The sequence below is a fragment of the Lepisosteus oculatus genome, chromosome 10 (assembly GCF_040954835.1).
Source record: "Lepisosteus oculatus isolate fLepOcu1 chromosome 10, fLepOcu1.hap2, whole genome shotgun sequence".
NCBI lineage: Eukaryota > Metazoa > Chordata > Actinopteri > Semionotiformes > Lepisosteidae > Lepisosteus > Lepisosteus oculatus.
In genome coordinates this window covers 23,079,473-23,103,666 of record NC_090705.1, presented here as the reverse complement: position 1 = coordinate 23,103,666, position 24,194 = coordinate 23,079,473, and the positions used below count along the sequence as shown (strand labels likewise).

Below are 24,194 nucleotides of genomic sequence, written 5' to 3'. Positions count from 1 at the left end.
CCTCCCCACTGATACCTGGTGTGTGGTGAGTGTAGTGGTTCATCATCCAGGTGGGGCTGTAAAGCGCTTTGAGTGGAGTGTCCAGAAAAGCTCTATATAAGTGTAAGCAATTATAATTATATTAATTATCATTAAATTAATCCCCAAAAAGTTTACTGAGTTTTCTTAAAGGATGCTGTTACAGACTATGGTAGGTGACTGGTAAGTGTCTCTAAGTATCTAGATAAAGTGGGTAATACTTGGCACTGTAAACATCTCCAGCTTCAAAGCAAAGGGGAGGTTTGCTGAGATATAGGGGATCCAGATTCAGTGACCTTAAAGTTGATCTTGGTTTACCTTAATTTGAATTCTGGGTAAATGATTAAGTGTCAATACAAACATCATTTAAGAATGTAGGGAAAAAGAGGACAGACAAGACCACAAGAGAGATATCCAAGGTAAGAATTCCTTGTTCCAGATCACCCAGGAAGGCAAGATTGAAGCGAAGTATTTGAATCATGTTAAGAGAGCTCGCTACTGTATTTTGTCGTTTTTAGGGAACTCTGATTTCCTGTGAACAGAATCCTCAGTTAAAAATGGCCTTTCCTGGCGATTGAGTGCTTTTTTATAATAGGGTTCCCATTCATTTGGTGGCATCCGAGTTTACAGAGAGAGAGATGTAACAGGTTGAATTCTGTTTTGTTTAGAAGGTAGCTTATCTCTTATCTTTGGCCTTTGCAAGCATAAGAGTCTGAATACCTGGTAACAGTCTGGGTTTTTTTCTGGGTGGTTGGGATTTCAGGCTTCTGGAACACTTCATTGTAAATGTGTATAGAGTTACCGCGTGTGTTTATGTTGTGTGTAGTGTACTGTGTATATTCATCGTTAGTAAATATTTAAGTGTGCCTGAATTATTTTTCACAAAAGCTGTGCCAGAGAACAAATAATTAACGTGCCTCCAGCTATACTACCTTCTCAGGTATATTCTCTGGATAAAAAATCATTTACAAACAGGGGTTATGATAATTTATTTTAGTTATTGATTAATCAGACATTACAATAGAGTATTCATTTATACTACAATTTCAAGGTAGGGGCTATTTCCTTTGTCTGCTTGCAGTGCAGTGGTATGCTATTATTTTAACAGGGCTTAGCTTACTTCATAAACATGATCAGCAGTTGATTTTTGATTTGTGTTGCACTACAAGCATGAAGAAGGTTAAATGATGCAGAACACGGCATTTAGAAGAAACTGTACGTGTATATTCATACAGTACTTTCCTCCAAGAAAACAGGAATGCATATGTGAAATATTCTCTTTACCACACAGATTTGAAGTAGTAAATCCTCACCAAGCAGAAAAAGCAGTAACTCACTGCGTCAGTGACAAGATGCACTGAAGGGAAACCGAGAGCCGAGGCCGCTTTCAGCATGAAAGTTTAAAGCACTGTCTCAATGGACTGCTTACTCTCCTGAACGCTGGAAAATGATGAAGCAAGAGCAATGAACAACTTGACAACAACATGGGAAAATCTGCTTCAAAATTTATTGTGGGATTTACAAAGGAAGCATCAGTGGCTCTTCTGTAAAACAAAGATAGGGTCAGCTTTTCTTGGACATGCACATGTTCTTCCATGCACATGTTCTGGGGAAATATACTCCATATCATGAGGAAATACAATAAAAATATCGATTTTTACCTTTTGATAGAAGATGTGAAATTTCTAAATCATCCACAACAGTGTTACACAGTGCATTGCTCTTAGCGTAAAGTACAGATCCTACCCAGTAGTCATGATTGCTTCATTACCTCTTAAACCTGTACAAAGATTTAACAGTAAAGTTCATGTCCGCAGACAACTGGTGCTTATGATCCTGCCACACCAGGACCTCTGGAATTCTGCGTTCTGTAGAACACCTGGATAGCTAAACCAGGGGGACTGCTTGCTAGTTGTGACCTCATTCCACAAGTCTCAGTATGTATGTATGAAGCTGATCTGCAAAGGCCTCCAAAGAAAACTGCTTTAAGACACGCTGTCTCCCAGCCTCACCCAGTTCCTGCCGGAGTCTCGGATCCCTAACAAACTTCTCCATAGCATCAGCGAAGCTCTGTGCTTGTGGCTCACACAGGAAGCCCGTTTCCCCATGTGCGATGGACTCCAGTGGCCCCCCTGAGTTCACGGCAATGACAGGGCAGCGCATATACATGGCCTCTACAGGCACGATGCCGAAGTGTTCGTTGCTGGGCGTGTACAGCACACACGTGCTGTGGTGGAGCAGCGAGATCTTCTGCTGGTCGGAGAAGGAGCGCAGGAAGGTGACACATCCCGAAAGCTCCAAGCGAGAGGAGAGGGTCTTCAGCTCCTCGTAGTGTTCCACGTTCTCCTGTACCCTCTCATCGTAGCCCCCAGCCATCACCAGGTGGACCCGCCTCCCCTGCTCTGAGGTCAGCCTGCCCTGCAGCTCCTTCAGAGCTTCCAGAGCCAGGGGGAGGTTCTTCTTGCGTTCATAACGGTTGATGGACAGGAACACCCAGGTCTTGCTGTCAGGGATCAGGTGTCCCAGCTCCTCGGGCTCTGCGTCAAAGAGGACCGAGTTCAGGGAAGGGTAGAGGATGTCGGGGTGCACCTCGGATAAGCTCCTGAAGGTGCGTCTGAAGACCCCTGCGGTGAAGCGGCTGTTGACCAGCACGCAGTCGGCCATGCCTGTGGTGACCTCCTCTAGACGGTCGATGGGGGCGCGGTACAGCCTCTTCAGCGCAGAGCGGCGCTGCGTCAGGAGCTGGTCGGGGAAGTGGCAGTAGAACAGCACCTTCTTCCGCCGCCTTGCCAGTCGCAGCACAGGAATGCAAGCCGATACCTAGCAGGGAAACAATCATAAAGCAGGCACACAGGCCATTGACATTGCTGTGTGCAGCTAGTAAGGTCTGAGGTACTTCTCAATCAACTCTGCTTCTAATAGTAAATGTTAACTACATATAGAAATAACAATTAACAATACTAATACAACATGAATAACCTGTAAACATGCAATATCATCTACCGTCTTCTCAAGGGTAGAAAACAAAGATTCTTACTCTAATCCTTACTTAGTGAAACAATAACACACATTACTTTGATCTGTGTGCAAGAAGTAACATCTCAGCAAAAGGCTACGGCATGTTACTGATTTTATCACAACCATCTAGTAATAAGGAGACTTCAATCATGCCAGATGGAAGGTATGGCATATTTGCTGCCCCACATGAATTTAACATTTTGTTAGGTCTATTTTGATAGACCTGATAAACAATAAGATTTAATCCTAGGTGGATCAAAACCTTGTTTTACTTTCTTTTTTAAAGGTGTTTATAATGGACAGTAGTTTGGTACTTTGTCACAGAACACTGCAGGACAAGCACTATTTCTTTTTAATATGGTACAGTGTTCTTTACTGAATTTCCAGTTTGTAGCCTGAAACAACTGCTATTTTGTCACTAGGTTTCGAGTCTCGAATTTATAAAGCTCTGGAATTGTCATCCCCTGACTTGGATTAAGGCCTAACGAGACCTTACAAAAAAATAACACTAGTGGATCAACTGGAACTCTTGCGCATGCCACATTTACCGTTTTATTTTTTTCAATCCGTTACATTCAGCAAATAAGTAGTAACTGTGCATTAAAATTAGCAGAAATATGTCAAGTTTAAGTTTGTTCGCTGCAGAGGTTGTGTTAACTTCCTTTCACTTAAAAAATCAACGAAATATATAATTTGGCCAGGGGTGCCCGAACTTTTGCATATAACTGAATACCTTAAAGAATATGCACACCTTTTATTGAAAGGAGTAGGTAGTAAGACAGTAAGGTAAGAAAGGGAAGGTGAAGGAGTCACCTGGTCACAGAACACCACATCAAACTCCACCCCACTGAGGAAGACGAGGTACAGTGCCACGTAGATCATGCGGATGTAGGCACAGAGGACGTGGAAGTACCCACAGATGCTGGTGGGCAGCCAGTCCCCCACACAGACCACGGGCAGATCCCTGGTCTCAGAGAAGCAGTGCTGGGGGTCGTAGTGGGCGGTCCACAGCTGCACCCCACATCCCCTGGAGCGCAGGGCCAGGGCAGCGTCCACCACCAGACGCTCCGCACCCCCGATCCCCAGGTCTGGGTGGAGAAACACCACGTTCACCATCCTGCAGGCGCAAAGCAACATTCCAGTGAAAACACGAAGCCCTGAGACGCTCGGACACGACACTCTCCTGTCACAACAGCGGACAGATGAAAGAGAGTAATCCTTTCTCCCAGGGGGGTCACATCTTATTGCTTTACTCTCTATTCTAAACATGTTTATAATGGACAGCGGTTTATTCAATACAATCACACTGCACTGTCACACAACACCGCAGGATAAGAACCGTTTGGATTTTAATTCATTCGTACTGTAAGACGTCTGTCGAGCAGCAAAGAATGGAGCTCAGGCATCAGGACAAAAGTAAATGCAGAATGTAATACCTCTGTGTGATTATTCAAGCACCGTTTTGCAGAGTTTAAACATCTGCCAAGGGGCGGAAGAGAATGTGGGAGGTTTTTATACAGTGAGCGTACACAGGCAGCTGGCCTGATAAAAACTGCACAAGAAAGAAAAGCAATTTTATCCACGTGCCATGAGGCTGAGGATGAGAGAAGTCTGTTCAACCCACCAAGTTTGTTGGTTCTGATTCTTGAGAGACAGCAGTGGCTTCAGCTTCAACAACATGGTTGGATAGTGTGTTCCACACATCTCTTCATACAAAGAGTTATTTATGGAGAAATTCACTTACAAATGTGCTCCCTCTTAGTTTCTATTTGGGTCTAAAAGTCGTGGACCTAGTTTCCAAGCTGAGACGTATACATTTTGAAAGCCAGTGGAGGCCAGTGTATTCAAGCATCACATCAAAGAAAGTTTACATTCTAGATCATTAGGTAATCAGGTTAGCAGTGGAATTCCAATGGTGAACATTTCAAACTATTTCAGACCATTTAATATTATACTAATTTCTATTGGAACTAAGTGAAATATCATGACTCAATGGCACATTTTTCACAGTACAATTATTTGCAACGATAAACATAAAATAATTTAATTGGAACACAATAACTTTTTTGGTTCATTTATTGCAGTGACCTAACTTTATTAACATAGGTATACTGTACTATACAGTATATGTTTTACAGTTCACTGTATTTCTAAACAATTATTCAATAAATATTGGAAAATTAATCCAAGTATCTGATACGTGAAAAACAAAACAATAAAGGACGGGTAACTATCACTCACTACAACATGAAATTGCACTTCATAGTCACACTTATCCCAATATAATCTGATGCATTTAACAATTCTCCGTTAATAACAGAAATAAAAAAAATAAATGCATATCCTTTTGTATTTTGTTAAATAATTTAAGAAATCTTACCTTTTCTTTCACAGTTTAACCCCTATGAATTAAACTGAAACAAACGAGATTTACTTTTAAAAAGGCATCAAATCCCACATAACCATCCTCGTACAACTACTAGTCTTTACTGGAAATAGCAATAAGACACTACGCATGTTTAGACACCATTCTGGCTCAAGTATTCTGTAGACATAATAAAAAGGATACGTTATAGTCAGAGCCAAAACGGCTCCAGTTTCACTTATCACGGTTAGTGTCTTTCCTGTGGATGGAGTTGCTATTACAGAGGGACACATCATCTTATTCCGGGTAACGATCTTAGCTGTTGCCTGATGGACTCGAAAAATATGGATTCAACTGAAAACTATGTAGCATTAAAGAAAAAAGGGCTACTATATATATTTTTTAAAAATGATTATAGAACAGATCTAGAGTTTGTACATTTCCTACTTAAATGTAAACAGTAAGTGGTATCTTTTCCAAAAACTCAGGCGGCGCCCAAGACAACAAAGAGGGCCTTGGCGGTGCAGTCGTGGCCTGTTGAGCGGCGCGTCATCTTTATGAGATTTCCTCTTCATCTGGTGCTCTGAAGTAGGAGAGGCGAGTGAGTGTTGCGACTTCTGGATCTGAACACCTTTAGTGACAAGGATAATACAGTTTACATTAAATAAATCTTCAGGGAATACTTAAACATGGTGAGTATGATGCTTTGGTTTATTTAGCGCATTTTTTTCTTTTGATGAAAGGAAAGTAAGACAGGGTTAATGGAGTCACAGTTCTTTACTTGGTACGCTGGAACTCCTGGTGAGGTTTATATTGTGATCTGGCTGTTTGCATAGAGAAAAGAATCCAGTGTTAACTTGTTAAGCGGCAGTTGTGTTGGTTTAAGACGAAATGCTCCTGGCAGTAATGAGGTTATGCTCGTACTGAATATCGTTCGCTTGAATGTGCAGACGTGGCTGTTTCATGTGCGGACCGTTGGTTGGAGTTAAACCAATGTGGGCTAAATAGGTTTGCTATAATCGGCGTTGGTCCCAAATCTTATTTTTTTGCCCTGAATGTAAAAAAAGAATTGCAACTGGGGAGTTGATTTGAAAGTGGAAATTACCCTGCCCAGAACAGAAAAACAACGAGCAAGTAACGTTTGCATGATGTGGGTGTAGAGTGTTTTGAAGACAGATTATGTCTGTTAGGTAAAATTGCTAACATAGACATTAAATTACTTTCGGCGCACTGGCGTGTTTGTCTTTTAGCTTTCCTGTCCCCCTTCTTTTAAGGCTACTGTGATATATTCTATGAGTGCGGTTCACAGAGAAGTCCACATTTAGAAATATTAGTCTAGATGGGATACAAGTTAGAGACTCAGCAGATTTCTAATTGCCAATGCATGCTGCACTTCAGTTGGGGGGGGGGATAGGTCTCCACCAGTTTATGCAAAGCGCAGTTACGTTTTGTTCCTGGTGTTTTCTCAGACCTTCCCTCATAAATCATATTTAAAAACAATCTATTGATTTGGAATACTATAAATGCACACTTTCTGGCAGGAATCCCAGTAGCAGTTGTCATGGAGATTAGTTATCTACTAATCAGTAGCACTTATCAGTGCGCTTAGGTACAAAATGGGCTGTATTTACTCCTCTTTCATCTCATTAGTATTTGTTTTTATCCTGTGGCGTTTCAGATTAAAGTTAAAATTAACAATCAGTATGTTGCAACAGGTCCGAGATGGGTTGCTCTTGTACTTTGTCCTAACAGAAGCATGAAAATACCTTTAACACTTCTCTGTTTTTTTCAGCCTGGTCCTGCTGCAAGTGCTACAAGTGTCGGCGGCTCTGGTCGCTCTCCCAGCAAAGCAGTAGCCCCGAGAGCTGCAGGCTCCACAGTCAGACAGAGGTAACGCCACAAACGGTTATTGACTCCTTTTGTGCACTAAAAGTGACAACAGTGCTGTTGTATAGCTGAATAAACTGTACTGTATATGTAGCCAGCAGCCATATCACCCTGCAGTGCACAACTGGCAGCCCGCTGAAGCTCAGCAGTTGTGAGCCTGGTCAGTACCTGGATGGGAGACCTCCTGGGAAAAACTAAGGTTGCTTCTGAAAGATGTGATAGTGTGGACCAGTAGGGAGTCTGCAGTCTGTGTGGGTCCTAATGCCCCAGTTTAGTGATGGGGTCACTATACTGTAAGAAAAGGCACTGTCCTATGGATGAGATGTAAAACCAAGGTCCTGATTATTAAAAATCGTTGGGCATTTTTCAAAAAGAGTTGTGGAGTTATACCCTGATATCCTGGCCAAATTTCCCCCTGACCTTCACCAATCAATGGCCCGCTCTTTTTAATTGGCTTCATTACTATGTTCTCCACCCCACTGATAGCTGATGCGTACTGGCACAGTTTGACTGCAGTTGCAACATCCAGGTGAGGGTTACACATTACTTGTAAAGCACTTATATATATATATATGAAGGCACATCTTCTTGGGGAAGTCGCCCTTTCAGTTGTGTGAGTGTACTGGCTCAGCTGTACTCCAGATCCACAGCCTGTTCTTCTGACGCTGAAATGTGTTCTTGTGCAGGAAAGCCACCAGCAGTGGCACGAGGAGCGCGGGGCGCGGGGCTACTTCCGCCGGCACCGGGGGCATGTGGCGCTTCTACACCGAGGACTCGCCCGGGCTGAAAGTGTGAGTGTTTGCTGACTACACAGGGACGGAAGAAAGCACACAGGCCCAGGACAGCCATGTGGCTTACCTGGTCCGCTATAGGACCCCATTGATCTGAGGCTCTTGTTCAGCTGTTTATTTAAAGGGACACAGGTGTTGGCTTTGACAGCAGGGCGGTGTGGCTTGTTCCAGTCTCCCACGAGGACTAGAACCAGGGACGGGCCAGTTTTGCTGCGTGTCCTTCTTTAGAAGCTTTCAAGCCCTTGTAATGGTGCTTTGATCATTCTCCCGCAGTCCTGGGAATATTTGTAGTTTGCCGATTCCCACAGTGGTTCATGAAGTACGCTTTCTGAAACGCCTCATGTGTTTTGGTTGGGTTGGGGGGGGTTGCTAAAAAAGTACTTAAAGCTCATGAAAAGTTCTCAAGTTTCAGAAAGTAATTGTACAAGGTTGTCATCATGTGGATGGAGAACACAACCCAAGGAAACTGGGTCTGAAGTAATTGCTTACATGGTTTAAATTCTGAGCAAAAATCGCTGAAGTTCCAAACCCAGCCTTTCAAATGATTGAGTTACCTTTTAGCTAAGAAAATAAGAACAGCAGCTGCAAGGTGTTCAGTTTTGATTGATGTCAGAGCAAGCATGCTGTACCAGGTTTTTTTGTGTTTGCAGTCCATCGTCATGTGGGTTTGTCTGCTGTAGGCACCTCAGAAAAAATCTGTTAAATCTGGTAGGATACCCTGGCCCCACCCAGCTGTGAGCAGTGTAACAGTCTTTTCTTAACAAGTTTAAGAAGTGCCCCTTTTTTTTTGCTATTTTTTGTGATTTAGAAAATGTCTAAAATGAATGATTTAAACTGCCCCAGCGACACAGATGTTTAGTACCCACTGATTTACTGTTAATTGATGCCTTAAACACTGTAATGAGCTCTTGTACTTTACTGGAAACTACTGCCAGAAAGCTTAATTAGAGAATAAAGGTCACATCAATTAAAGTCTAGAGGAAGATCCTGGTAATCATAAGGTTGTAAGTGTGTGCTTAGTGACCAGGACTGCAACTTGTCACACGGGGGACCACAAGTTATTCCATTTCTAAATTAGCTAATTATCTGGGCACTCGTAACTCTTTATCATGCTTCCAATGATAATATAATTTTCTCTGTTTATTGGTCTGTTATTTTGCTACTATTTACTTATATTTAAAGATTACTGCATTGCTGATACAGTTGAAGAAAACTGAATATGCTCAGTTTAGCTTTTGTATTTTGACTGTACTGCAGGCTTCTACCTAAAGAATATGATTTAAAGGGCAAATGCAAGAAAAGTAACATGACATTTTAGCCTAAGCCAGAAACTAGCAACTCCAATCTACAAGAACTAGAATACTGCAGGATTTACAGGTACTTTTCAATTAATAAGTTAAGGGAAAATGAGATGCTCAAATAATAAATTCAATAAAGTGAAATGAAAACTAGCGTCTGTCTGGACTAGTGTTGCTCATCCCTAATTTAAGCCATTCAATATCCAAACTACAATTTGACATGGTTTGTTGGCTGTTCCAAAATCACTGTTGTGATTTGCTGCTCCTCTTAATGTTAGTACAATTGTAGGATTCATTTTTTTAGAAAAACAGCATTTCAGATCGTGTTCTCTGCAGTAGTTTTGCTTTTATATAGATCTTGCTTTTGCCACTGAAAGGATTGCGATGAAAGATGTTGGGCGTGTTGAGTATTGAATATGTGTGGTACCACTCCACACAAAGGAACAGCTGGAACTGTTCATAGTCAGAAACACAAGGTCCTTGCTCATGAAATATCTATATAGGTTTCCCACTACACATATATTGGTTTCTTTTAGTTAAAATCTTATTCTTAGCAATTGAAAATCTAAAGCCTTTTGGAGAAACTGAGATCTTAATAACCAGGTCAAATTAAAAAAACTTTAAAAATGTATACAATCATGGACATATAGCTATGCTAGCACATTTAGAACTACAGGTGAATATGGCTCATGACTGAAAATTGAATTTATAAAGGTGAGTTGTTTTGTTTGCCCCAAGGCTTTTTGTTCTTATCATATATAATAGTGTGGCATATTTCTAATTGAGTTGAACAGGTCATTTTGTACAAAACATAACACTGTAGGCTGCCACTACTGGGAAGCCTATTCATAACCAAACTGCAGTTCTAAACCTATTAGGTCATAGCATAACAAAGGTAACTTAAGAACACTTCTGTAATGTCATACCTCTAATATAAAACTACTACTGTTGGCCCTCATTAGGGTGCGAAGTTGCCTTCTTCTAGTGTAATAGGAAGAGGAACTTATACGGATCTGTTCTTGGACATCAGGTTCTTTGTAATGTCCATGGAGAAAGCTGAAAAATGCTGCATTTCATCACTATTAGAAGCTGGTCCTGTTTTAAAAGATATAACTAAAATAGTGTATATAAAATATAAGTGTAGTCTGAGTTTCCCTGCATGGGTTAGCCCATGCTCACCATTTTCAAATAGCGCTCTTGTCTTTTTTGATATCTTTCCCCACTTGATACACAATTGTGTTGGCAATAAGTAGTTCATCTTCATTGGTGAATCTGGTTAGTCCTACCTGCCACTCACCTGTAGGGTGTCTGATGGCAGTAGAGGACAAAAGTGTTGATGTTGAAGGTTTTTCTGTTCGGCTTATTGGAGATGGGACCTCAGTGTGAGAGGCCACTCATTCATTCGGACAGCAGTCGTCATGACCAACCTAAAATGACCTGCATACTTTTTCACTGGTGAAAGGTAACAGAATATTTTGAAATATTTTCTATTAAACTTCTGGTTTCCATCAGTTTCTTCATTTCAGTTGACAAAATTGTAAGGGTGCCAGTACTGTATTTGTTAGTCTCTGCAGAGCTGATATATTGATCTCAGTTCTGATGTCTGTTTTCTCCTCTTTTTATGAGGGCTGCACAGGTTAAGCTTTTTAATTACCACTAGGTGTCTCTGTGCATCAGTATTTGTTAGTTCAGTTCAGGTTAACTAGGTCAGTTATATGTAATGTGATCAGGATGTCCAGGACCTATAGTGCTGTGTGGAATGTTGTCTAATTAGAGTTTTTGTTTCTTTTTCTGAGTTGGTAAAGCAGTTATTTTGCTGCTGCCTGTACTTCATGTCCACTTCAATAGTTTCAGTGATGCCATGCAGTCTGAACATTCATCCCTGGTCCAAAGTAACATGATGTTTTATTAATACAATGATAAATAGTAATATTTATTTTTAGTAATTTTTAATTTATTTTTTAGTAATATTTAATACAATGATAAATAGGCAATAGTTTGCCTGCATCTCTACATTATATATTTCTGGTCATTATTGTTGAACATATTGGATTATTCGTCTGGTTTTAAGAGTTCACTTGTATTGAGTTGGAGAACAGGTGAGGTGACCACAGCTGTTCTGAAATGCCCACTGAACTGTATGTCTTCTGTCTTGCAGGGGCCCTGTTCCGGTGCTGGTCATGAGTCTCCTCTTCATTGCATCAGTTTTCATGCTGCACATCTGGGGGAAATACACTCGCTCATAAACGAGCACCCTCTCCACCTGGCTTCTTAACTCACCAGACCCGGACCAAAACCTTTCTGTAGTCCTAACTCGCCGACTGGAAAAACCAGTGTCACTTTTCGCAAATGAGCTTAAAGCGGAGTAATGAACACTACCACCATGAACACTTCATGCTTGCGAGAAGGTTTATTGGAATGATTTGTTTTTATTTAAAGGCTTCCCTGCAATATTAATTTAGTTTCTCTCACTTTTTGTCCACAGAAATTCAATATTTGTGGACATCATCTGTACAAACTATGTATTTCTATACAATAAACATTTCTTCCTAATTTGGTATGTTTCATTGAAAACGGTTACAGACATTTAAACTATTTTGGTAGCAGAAAGAAATAGACCTTATGTAGATTTCTATAAATCCCTGTTTTTAAGAAATGGTTATGTGCGCATGCTTACACGGACGATACACTATGAATTAACAGTGGGGAAATATCAAGAATGTCACTGAGCTCTTCCTTCAGTTCTTGAGATTCATCCATCCCACCTTCTTGCGTTTTTATTTTATCTAGAGGACTTCTTTTGAGTAGTTTGTGGCGCTGTCTGATATGTGCCCTAATTGGCAAGGTCTTTCATCATAGCAAACCTCTTAATCTACTCATTTGAATTATTTGCTTTTCTTATCCCCCAGTTTACCGCGTTAGCGTAACTATGAAACCTGCAGGAATAGAGGTGGGCTATGTAGTATAGAAAACATGTTAAAACCTTCTCAACTGTCATTAAAACAAACACTTCTCAAATGTAAGTGACTTCCTTCAAGAAAAGTCTGTTTTAAGGTTTTTAATTCCAAACAAATTTAAGCTTTTAAGTATGGTAGGAGTGATTGTATTTCACTTGCCATAAATTGTATGCTTTGATTTAGGGGTTTTACTTTGATAAATCATACACACTACAGGAAGACATGCTCTCTGTTCATCATGCTGTATGCTTTGTTTAGGACTGGTAATTTAACTGACTGATGCTTTTATCTAAAGCAATTTATATTTATAAAGATCTGTATTGTATGGCTTCAAACTGCACAAATGCTGCATAAGAGCTCCAAAAGCAATCTCTCAAACTGGAACTAGTAGCCTTCTTCAAGTCCAGAGCCTTAGCCACTAATGTGCATTTCTGCTGAAATGTTTCACAATGAACCCATGGTGAATACAGTAGTCCAGTTCATCTTGTCCCTGATCTGCACATAATGAGTCCAATCAAAACTAACCTACCACCTACACCATGAAAACATTGACTATATAAAGACCTCTTTGAGGTTTGATCTGCTAATGCTTGATTTATAGGGAAAATATTCAGAAAACACCTCAGTGATGTGCCAGCTGTTCCATTCCTCAATAGGGCAGTAAGGTTGCCACTTGCCTGAGTGGTGATACCCAGGTAAGAAGATCGGCATGCTTAAAATGCCAAACCCTCCCCCAACAAAAGAATTGTTTGTGGTAACACTGGACGTGTGGGGCTCCGGGTGTCCACTATGAGCGTTAGTTTTCTCAAATTCCCTCTCGGGAACAGGGAATTCTACCTGTACCTGTTTCCAGGTGAACTGTGTTCATAATAGTCTCTGATATTCAGTAATTGATCCAGAATTGATTACTGGGATCAAATGACAGATGACACAACATCCTTTTTTTCACATTACTCACAGGGCAATACTTGCAAGTTAGACATACAAGCTGGTAGTTATATCACCCTGCAACTCACAACTGGCTGTCCCTTGAAGCTCAGCAGGTGTGAGCCTGACCAGTACCTGGATGGGAGACCTCCAGGAAAAAACTAAGGTTGCTGCTGGCAGAGGTGTTAGTTGAGCCAGCAGGGAGAGCTCACCCTGTGGTCTGGGTGGGTCCTAATGCCCCAGTATAGTGACAGGGACACTATACTGTAAAAGGTGATGTCCTTCAGATGAGATGTAAAACCAAGGTCATTAAAAATTTCACAAAGAGAAGAGGTGTTATAACTCCAGTGTCCTGGCCAAATTTCCCCCTTACCTTTGCCAATCATGGTCTCCTAATAATTCCCATCTATCAGTTAGCTTTATCACTCTCTTCTCCCCACCGATATCTGATCTGTAGTATTGCGTACTGGGATTATTATTAGCATAAGGAATTGTATTATTCTTATCATGTATTCTTGTTATAATTATACCTGCCTTAGAAGAACAAATTGGACCAGAAGGGCTTCTGGGCAAGTTGAATGCATTATGGTGGTGTCCTAATCTAACGATTGTTTAATTGTTTGTGTGTTATGTAGTATACTGACAAAAAAGTGATCACCTGTTACAAACAGCTGTGTAATAATTTGATTGCAAAGTGGTATTTTCACCTTTTATTGTTTATGACGTGTTCTTTAATGGGAAGATGCTCATCTCATAGGAAGGAAAGCTGGCTGTTTACAGTATATTGTTCCAACAGACATAATGACTAAATGATACAGTACCTCAGAAGGTGTCTTGAAAAAAAGGCATAAGAATAATGAGCTCATTTTTGTGAGAGTCTTTTATACAAAGTGTTCAGTCTGTGCTTGGGCAATGTGCAACATCCAGAAGGATCCTACAGAGCCTAACCAAGCGTGATCATTTTCACAGCTTCCAGTCAATCAGGGCTATCCAGTCCTGGTTCTGGAGGGCTGGTGTGTCTGCACTTTTTCACTTCGACATGGCTGTTAAAGAGCAGAATCACCTGGTTACTCACTTAACTGGACTGATTTTACAGTTTCTCCCAGGTCTTCAAGTGTTGCTGCTTAAAGAGATGTGGAAAACCCTGCAGACACACTGGCTCTCCAAGATCAGGACTGGACATTCCTAAAGTAAATGCTAAAATGAATAGCTGCATTTCTCAAGACACTGGAGTAGTTCTACTAGTTAGTAAATCTTGCATTAATTTGCAATATATTGTAGTATATTAAAAAGGATACAAATGAAAGGAGGTCATTTAGCCAACCAGGCCCAAATATTTCATCCACCTGTTTCTTGAAAGAATACAGGATTATGGATTCCTCGGTACTGCATGGTAGCCTGTACCACACGCCAACACAGACGAAGATTTTTCTCAGGTTTAATGGTGATTCTAGGTATTTTTTACCCGTGTACTCCAATTTCACTGGATTCTAAAGAAGTCCAATTGGTTAACTTTGGCAATGTCTTTGAGGACTTTGAACACTTGGGTTAGCTTCTCTTGCAGTCTTCTCTGCTCAGGGCTAAAAAGGTTCAGTTCCTTTAGCCTGTCAATGTCAATGTGTGGTATGTGTATACCTCGGGCTGGCAAAGCAGCAACAAGAAATAACACAATGTAATTTTCAAGGCAGGTGACACCACCGGTTTCACACAGGTTTATGCTACACGAAGTACACAAGTAGGAGCATCTCAGAATCGGAGAGACTACAAGGATGAGAGGAGGGATAAAAACAATGTCCTGAAAAATAAGGGAGTATTGTGTGCTACCTAGACCTTGACTTTATGACAGGATTTACTTCCAGGAAGTGGTTGACATCCTAACAGTGGGTGGGGTCCTAGCCATAGGATGTGAACATACAACATTTATTCTTCACATTGAGACAATCACCACAGGGAACAGAAGTAACCAGAAGAAATGCAGAGATCTTGGCATGAAGTTTTGCCGGTATTTGTACAATTAGCAACTGATAATTCTGTGCCAATAGTTCTATTGAATATTGTTGTTGTTGTATGAGTGGCTTGCAAATCAGAGTTAATGAAATGGAAAAGATGAAAATTCATTGTTGAATTTAATATTGACTGGACTCAGCATGTGTCAGAAACATATATAACGGTGGTGCCCGAGCAATGGAGCGAGCAATGGAGGAACATTCTAACTGTCCTCACCACTTATCTCCAGCATGAGTATTGTTGAGCTTTTCCTTTTGTTTTTGCAGAGTTAAAAAGGCAGACAAAGCTCTCCAGACACAGGGACAACAATGATCAACCATCATGCACTGGTGAAAAACTTCCAAAAATGTCATGCTAGAAACAAAAGAAATCCCACTGAGCCATTAATCATTTAGTTTTATTTTCATCATTGGAAACAATTATCTTTGAGAAAGTGGCTTGGTAGCACTTAGATTGGCTGTGATCATTTCAGGCTTCCATTGACCATTGAAAAAGTAATAAATTGGAAAAACAAAAGAAGACTTGATAGCATGCTGTGCATAAATATCAGCTGTGATGAGGTTTCACTTCCTAATCACTGGAGAAAGTTGAAGTAACAGAAAGGTTTTTTGACAGTCTTGTGCAATCATTTAAAAAAAAACATTATTCCACAATAATCATAGTAATATTCACTCCTTACACTTAAATAACACTTATTTTGGATATCTGCTCAAAGCACCCACCTGGATGATGCCGTGGTGTGCCAGTACACACCAGCTATCAGTGGGGAGGAGTGATGAGTGATGAAGCCAGTTCATAGATGGGGATTATTAGAAGGCCAACGTAAATGAAGAGCAGGACACAGAGTTAATACTACTGAACTTCAAGAAACACCCTGGGATTTTTAATCACCACTGAGAATCAGGACCTTGGTTTTACATCTCATACAAAGGATGGTGTGTTTTTACAGTATGGTGACCCTGTCACTATACCAGGGCATTAGGGCCCACACAAACTCCTTTTGGCTCCACAAACACCTCTTCCAGCAGCAGCATTCACTTTCCTAGGAGGTCTCCCATCTAGGTACTGACCAGGCTCACACCTGCTTAGTTTCAGTGGGCTGCTTGTTGTGACTTGCAGGGTGATACGGCTACTGGCTGTTTAAAAATTACATTACTGTATACCAATCTTACAATCAGTATGACTCTACCATTACATCTCTATCAAAAAACGTCTTTAAAGGGTGATTGTCCATTCTGAATCAATTCATTCTGCAAGTGCTTGGTGGGGCTAAATTTGCACAATAAGAGTCCTTCCAAGCCTACCAATTCCTGTATTCCATGTCTCTTTACCCCATCCTGCCTCTGAAACTGTGGTTTTCCAGTCCTCCTCAGGATCTCAAAGGAACAGGTTTTCTTCCTTGGTCCCTGTACAGGGCCTACAGTCCTTACCATATTGTAAAAAATGACATAATGTAAGGCCCCAGTGAGATTTGAACTCATGACCCCTGGTTTACAAGACCAGTGCTCTAACCATTGAGCTATGGAGCCTCGCTTGCCCCTAGGGCTTCAGTCAGACAATATGAAGACACACCCCACATACCCACAGGTATATTTACGCATCACATGTCCCTGCCTTTGCTGTCAGTGTGACACGGTATAGCTGAAACACACGTCATTGAGGAAGTTCTCTTGTCACTGGTGAATGCAAATATCACTCATCCTAGAACAGCAGCTTGGAGAGATGTGTCTGTGTGGGTCAAACCTGATGTGTGTCACTCTTGTACCTGTCACAGTGAGATGGGAAGGACACTGACATCTCCCGGTATCTTGAGGGGATCTACCAATTTCTGAGGGGGTCAATGGGTCCATATGGCACTACCATATTCTTTGAGACCGCAGGCAGCTAAGCAGAGCTCCTCAAACTCTGCTCCTTTACTACACTGTCTGCAGCCTCCTGTTGAGCAAAAGCCAGTGCTCACTGTCCATCATTGTAAGACCCAAGAGTCTGGTGCAGAGCAGTATGTGGAAACAAGATAATAAATAATGAACGTGAACCAGAATATTCTATATTTTCGCTTTCCAAATCACGCAACCTTTCAGCATGAATATGACAAAGCAATGTTTCTTTTTTACATTTTTATTGCTATTGAATTACATGGGAGAATGTGAAGAAAAAGTATTTCAGCAGGCCCCAGCGAGGTTTGAACTCACGACCCCTGGTTTACAAGACCAGTGCTCTAACCACTGAGCTATGGAGCCAGTCCTACCTGCTGTTTACCTGTCAGGAAGTATGAGGCACACACCCCAGGTGAAGGTGTGCCAGCCAGGGTGAGTTCCACATCACCACTTTCATTGTCACAGAGAGACTGTGAGTAGTGTCAGGATACAGACTGCACAGTGGTCTCACCTGTCCGTTTTGTTATGATTCTTTTGTACCAGATAAATAATTATAATTATATTTAGAATAAACACAGCAATGCTCTTTGTATCATCCAAGAAATTGCTGATGAATGCAACGAGTGCTGCTAAAGCAGTTGTTAGATCAGCATTTTAGTAAATCGCCATCCAGAGAGTCTTTTTCATTCAAAAAATGCCACCATTCAGCACAGTGCTTTACCAAAGCACCCTTTAGTCCATTTGCAGAAGCTGCTGCAAACATATGTTGCACAATTTTGCTCATGTTTACACGTATGAAAACACAAATGAGGAGACATTTGGCACATTGGTTGCATGAGTCTTAAAGAACATGTGGTTTTAATTTTGAATACACTGTACAGAAACTACTGGTTTTCTACCATCTGTTCTTGTCCTTTTATAATGAGGTGCCCTTCATACTGAAAGCATTCCAGATCCCAGGAGTATGATATGATCCAACTATAAGCCAGTGAAAGCCGATTTAAAACAATATGTTCTCTTTAGACAGAATGCAACCCAGCGTTTTGCCCCTCCTAATATAAAACAGGATGAATTTCTATAGAGCACAATTACTAATGTCTGTAGTCTGCTCAGATTGAAGGTGATGACTAAGAGTTTTACATTTTCTGATCTGAAAACACTACGGTGAACATCTCAGAAGTATGGGATAAGTAGATTTGGATGGATGATTGAGTGCCAGGAAAACAGCATCAACAACCTTAAGAGCCTAAAGGACTACTCCAATTCTGAGTGAGGTGTAAACAATGAAACAGCTGGTTCTGGCACAATTATACAACTACGTAAAGCAGTAAACAACGAAGGGTCAGCATAAAACTTACAGGAATTGCTTCAGATCTCTTCAGCCCAAAAGTATTTACCTTTTATTTAATGCCAGGGGAGAATGTAGTTAAAATTGGACTGCATGAATGGATGTACTAATAAGTTCATTTTTATTCATATTATCTTGAGATCTTGTATATAGTTCTTTACCTCTCATTTTGTTAACATGGAAGATTTCACATAAGATTCTGCTAGTCATTTCTAGATAGAAAAGACCCTGAGATTGTGGCGGTTTCCATGCTGTTAAGCTATTTTGGACAAATTCGAGTAGGTAGTCAGTCTGCAAAGGAGCAGGTAAAAATGTATTCCGTGATGAAAGGAAAAGAAAAGAGACACAGCCTTTCAGGTGTGGAGACTTCTTCAGGTGTGTGGATATCCTGGATGCTACATCTATACCCCTGACTTGACGGAGGCACATAAAAGCAGAAACAGAAAAGGTATCTTGTTCTAGTCTATAAGAAAAGTAGCGATAATGGAGTCTTTTTGTCTGTAGACCTAACCAGAATACCACTCTGTCATGCATGTTGATCCCATTATTTATACTGTACCTTTAAATTTTTCTTCACTAGGCCCATTCATAAGTATCATTATGTCATTACATTTGTCCTGAGTGCTAATGTAAAAACACAGTCTGTTATTATAATTATTCTTTCTTTAAAATTCACTACATGTTGAAACACGTATTAATAGCATCAGGGTTGTAATCTCAGGACTTAGAATATACGTAGAATATAATATATAATAAATCATATTTAATATTATGTTATTAAATATAATAAACTTTACATGTTATGTAGCATTTATCATCCCAAAGGAGCTCAAAGCATTTTACATGTAGGATGGGGCCCACGTCAGACACCACTAATTAAGTTTGAGTGAAGCATACTGATTTAAAAGCTAAAACAAGGCAAGAGATGCAAATACATTTTTGTCAATTTAATTTTAGTATTTAACAACTTCTCCACAAACAATGTACCACAAAAACATCAGGACCAGTAAACAAAGCATGGAACTCCAGTGTCCAGTCACCCAGGAATGAATGAACACTCTGCTCTCCAGCCCTGTTGAAAATCAATATCTTGTTAAAAAAAATCCTTGTGCCACCTTTGCCTGGTAGTGAAGGAGTTCACCTGTCATAAACAGTATGTTTCTCTTCAGTGCTGCCAGTTGTGATGGTTGTAACATGACCTCTCTCACTTCCCTGATAATGTGTTTCCTTAGGTCTGCTCAACTTCTCTTAAAGAAGTTAATAATTCTTCATTTTTTCATGGTTGCACTTTCCTTGATCTAACTGCCCTGTCTTCTGGACCGCACTGCTGATGCCATTCAGATGCTGTCTTGCTAAATGTCTATCACACAGCTGAGACCATTCAATTGCCATTTTGCTCATTTCTTCATTTGCTTTTAAATTATGCAAATAAACAAAACCCACTCCCTTCACTATCAAATATGTCCGCCCTCTGGATTTCTGAACAGATACAGGGCTTTGTCTTTTCTGGAAATTGTCAAAAATTCCTAATGATATCTGTGTTGACTCTGGCCTCCTCAGAATGTATCTTCACAGAAGAAAGGAAGAATTAAGAAAACATGTCTGAAGTTGCGGTGTAGGTGTGCAAAGAGATGTCGCTGACAAGGGACAACACCACTTGTGTTTGAAATTTCCCAAAAGGGGACTTCCCTTTTCTCGGGAAATTTTCAACATCCATTAAGAGAGAAATTATTCATTTTATATCACCAAGACAACTCACGGTTTGTGGCAGAGTGCAAAGTTCTCAGGATCAGCAACCCAGCAGGGCAGACACTGTAATAACAATGTGTTTTCAATTAACCACATTTAGAAGCTCACTGGATAGTATTTGCATTTATTTTCTTAATTTGTGTGCCATAATAATATTATTTATTCATAAATTCATTGCATAAAAACATACAGTAAAACCAAAATTTGTACTGAATACAAAAAGACAAACCACAAAGGTGAATTTTCATGATGTTTCCTGTAGGAGGCGTTCCAGACTGCTGATAAAGCATTGCAGGTCTGTTGGAACAAGCCTCTTCGTTTAGATGGAGAAAATCTTGAATTTTCACTCGTGGATAATGTTCCACTCACTGAGTCCTCTTGCTGTTTATAATTCAGCGAGGATGAACTTCAAAGTTCCAATCTAACAACAGAGGTTTCTAACACATCGTGATGAGCGAATGACCAGCTGGTCTCGGGTAAGTGAGAATGTGAAACCTGTGCTTCACATGTTGGTGATGTTTGGGATAATATACTATTACAATGCTAATATCTGACAATGCTGATTCAAGGCATTTTAGGAGTTGGAAAGAGCTGATCTCTGCTGTGTGGGTTAGGCTAGAGTTTTATTTACATTCTGCTGTGTTGCACCCTCATCTCTGCATTTCAAACTCCAGTAAATTGATGGACATTCTGTTTTAGCACATCTTTAAATGATTTTGTTCATCATTGCTGTAGACTGAAGTTGCATATTCGTCTTTTATTTTTCCACTAGAGGGTGTTGCCTCTATGCCTTGGTAGTCTAGCACCAGTACAGGGACCATTTGTCCTCCTTTTTAAAGTGTGGAGTCTTTCTTTCTGGCTCTAACAGCACACCTTGGCAGAGTAGTATACAGAGGAGCATGTTTAATTGGCCATGTCACTGGTGTCCATAATTCATTTCCCAGAGTCTTCAGTTTCCCAGGGCTGGCCTGATGAATCTCCATTCCACAAGCTTCTTAACGCCGGAATAATTCAGGGCCCACAATTAAAAATGTATCACACTTGTCGGTGTGCTTCAGAAGGCTGAATTGCTTATATGGTTTAAGCTGGGACTTGCAACTGCTGTAAGTGAACCAGCAGAGAATCTGTGGCGTGCCAGAAGTGAAATGTCCTTAAGACACGCAGGTCCACATGGACTTTGGAACTGTGAATGGACGAAGCTCTTTCATTTTAGGTAAATGAAGGCCTTGCCAGTTTGCTTTGAAGTATGACCTGCATGCTGGGGATCTCTCTCTTTTTCGATTGAATCGCAGTTGCCCGTTGTGTTTAACACTCTGGAGATCCTGTGCTGAAATGTTGTGTAACAGGAAGGTTACCGACAGGAGGAGGTCTTTCTGCCCATCTACTGTAGCCTTTTTGGGTTTGAATTAAGTCATTGAACACAGGACCTTTCTTGAAAGACACCTGAAATATATAATCAATAGAAGTCTTTGCTGTCTTTTAAAGTTCATGATTCAATATCGTAGCTACATTTTCTTCCTTAAAAGGATTTATTTAGGTCTGTGGATATACAGTATAATTAGCGGTATTCATTTGAGAAACCATATCACACAGCATAGCATACATACATTATCATGCATTATTTCAGTAATAAATTCTAACATTTATGTGCTAAAGAATGTTATTAGAAAGGCATGGAAATTCCTTCTGTCAGTGTTTAATTCTTACTTTTTAATGTTCTTTTATATTTGCTTCTAAAAGTAACAATAACAGTAAGTAGTTCGTACACAGCATACCCATCATTCAAAATAAAATAACATTACCATCCTGTAGTACAGAAGGAAATAAATTACATAATAATGTGTTATGGAATATAGGGACAGAACTGCACAGCCCTACAGTATCAGAATAATAATAGAAAGAAAGCAAAAAATTAACTAAATTAGAAAAGAAGATTTTCCAGTCCAAAGGAGTGACCAGATACTCCTTCTTTTTTAATATCTTGTGTGTTCGTGTAGTCAGTATTTTAGGATGTGTTGTATACAGTCCTTCTGGACAGGGTTGAGTAAGAATCACTTTTTTTAGTCGAGTTTAAGTAGACTGGTGTAGGCATGTCAGAACCTGAAAACTTAACGAACTGATTTCCAAATAGTTGAACCCGCCCCATTGATTTATCTCATGATGAAGGCAATCCTGTAAAACAAGGCAGGGTGTCAGAGAACTGTGACCTCTGCCTTATCCCTAAATCTGTCTCAGTGCCATTGGGAATGGTAAAACGGCGCCATTGCAGGCACACACTGCAGGTTTGTGCCGGCTTCCGCCCACAGACCGAACCTGACGAGCAGGGTGAATGAGGACAATATTTTTGCCTGATGGAGTTTTTTTTTAAAACAGAAGATAGGGAGGAGATCTACTTCTAATCTTGTCCACTCCTGCTCTCCACCTCTCTCTAGACATCTCCTCTCCTGAGCTTCTCTTTGCACATTTCTCTTGTATCCCTCCTACCAGCTCATCTTGACACTTGCAGTAGCTCCCTGGCTCATTCCTCATGAAAGTGAGGGGGGTTCGAGTACACCTTATCCCTACAGATAGCATGTTGTTCCCTTAGCCAGGCAAGACTATAAACTTCCAATACTTCCATCTGCACATCATATTAATAAGGATTTGACAAAACTGCTGAATTATCATGATATGCAAACATGCCTGGTAGACTTGCATAATTCTGTCTTTCTGGGGCGACATAGGTTCAAATATAAAGAAAACAAGTGTTGTCTCTTTTATCTATTGGGTCTCTTACTTTTGCTACTGACTCCTTCAAATAAGAGAACCTAAGAAACACATTGAGATATAAGCGTTGGAACTTTTCAGACTGGAACCTGTGCTGGTCTTTCCACCTTATTCTCAGGTTGTGCTAGTTTTCCCTGTTCTCCGTAAGTTAACAGCATTGGCTCGCTGGATCGGTGACGAAAGCTGGGCAAATGGTGAATAATTATGTCCTGATAACACTTTCTTTCAACAGTTGAAGTTATTTCTGTAAAAAGAGCACAACTGCACTGTGTGAAAACCAAAGAGGCCCAGTGAAATGCAGTCAGTGTAAACCTGAGGAATATTTCCTTTTTCTCTGACATGCAGGAGACACGACAAGGCTCATTAGTTGAAGGTAGATGTCGGCAGGAAATGGATATTTGTTTGCTTGCTTTGCTGTCTGAGCTCAGAAAAGGGATGTATTCTGTAGAAAGTTTATTTCTAATCCAGTTTGGATGATGGAGTGCAAACTGCAGCCCCTCTTAGAGTTAGTAAAAATTTCAGCTGCTGTACAGGGTGGTTCCATGATAAGTACAGCATGTGCTGGCTGTGTCTTTAGCGACGGTTTTTCTAACCCTCAAAAGGAGCTGTTACAATGACAACCTGTGACTTTCCAGCAAACTATCTTCACTGGGATCACTGTGGATTGCCACCCACATTGATACTGTCTGTAATTTTGTTTTTTAAAACAACACAGGTCATGTTTTTGTTTAAACTGTACACGGACCAGACAGTAATTGCCTCATCAAAGCAGTTATTTCAGATCATGTATTTATTAGCTGTAATATTATATGTGTTCTGCAGTTCAAATTCAGACGCAAATACCCAACGTGACTGTGCAGGGGGAGAGCTTTCTGAATCAGACTGGCAATCTGACTTTACCAGTCAAATGAGTTGTGTTGTTATTAAGATTTTACACTGTTGTGACATGATCCCAGATGGAAAAATGAAGCAGCATGTCTGTATCTAATCATCATGGGCCAGCCATTTCTGCAACTGAGCTTTGCTTGGATTTTAAACCTCACACATAGTTGTGCCCCAGATGAGGCACAATAGTGAGGGAGCAGGAGAGTCTTAGCTGTGCTACAGTGATGTTCAAAGGGCTGAAAGGCTGAGCTCACGTTAGAGAATGTTGAAGGATTCGGATGCTGACATTGTTTTGGTATTG

The 24,194-nt window shown here is 40.5% G+C and overlaps 2 protein-coding genes and 2 non-coding genes across 4 annotated transcripts; 1 reads left to right on the top strand and 3 right to left on the bottom strand.

The window, feature by feature from the left end:
* Positions 1-1,503: 1,503 nt before the first annotated feature.
* alg2 (ALG2 alpha-1,3/1,6-mannosyltransferase) lies at positions 1,504-5,806 on the bottom strand. The gene is made up of 3 exons (XM_015357314.2): positions 5,417-5,806; positions 3,850-4,153; positions 1,504-2,838 (listed from the first exon to the last, which is right to left on the bottom strand). The coding sequence occupies exons 2-3, from the start codon at positions 4,150-4,152 to the stop codon at positions 1,939-1,941; spliced, it is 1,203 nt and encodes a 400-aa protein (XP_015212800.2). The 5' UTR covers position 4,153; positions 5,417-5,806; the 3' UTR covers positions 1,504-1,938.
* A 147-nt stretch (positions 5,807-5,953) lies between these two features.
* Positions 5,954-11,930, top strand: sec61b (SEC61 translocon subunit beta). The gene is made up of 4 exons (XM_015357315.2): positions 5,954-6,093; positions 7,194-7,291; positions 7,975-8,079; positions 11,536-11,930. The coding sequence occupies exons 1-4, from the start codon at positions 6,091-6,093 to the stop codon at positions 11,621-11,623; spliced, it is 294 nt and encodes a 97-aa protein (XP_015212801.1). The 5' UTR covers positions 5,954-6,090; the 3' UTR covers positions 11,624-11,930.
* Positions 11,931-16,724: 4,794 nt separating this feature from the next.
* trnat-ugu (transfer RNA threonine (anticodon UGU)) lies at positions 16,725-16,797 on the bottom strand. Its single transcript has one exon. It is a non-coding gene; the product is annotated as a tRNA-Thr (tRNA).
* A 638-nt stretch (positions 16,798-17,435) lies between these two features.
* On the bottom strand, positions 17,436-17,508 carry trnat-ugu (transfer RNA threonine (anticodon UGU)). The gene has a single exon. It is a non-coding gene; the product is annotated as a tRNA-Thr (tRNA).
* Positions 17,509-24,194: the final 6,686 nt, after the last annotated feature.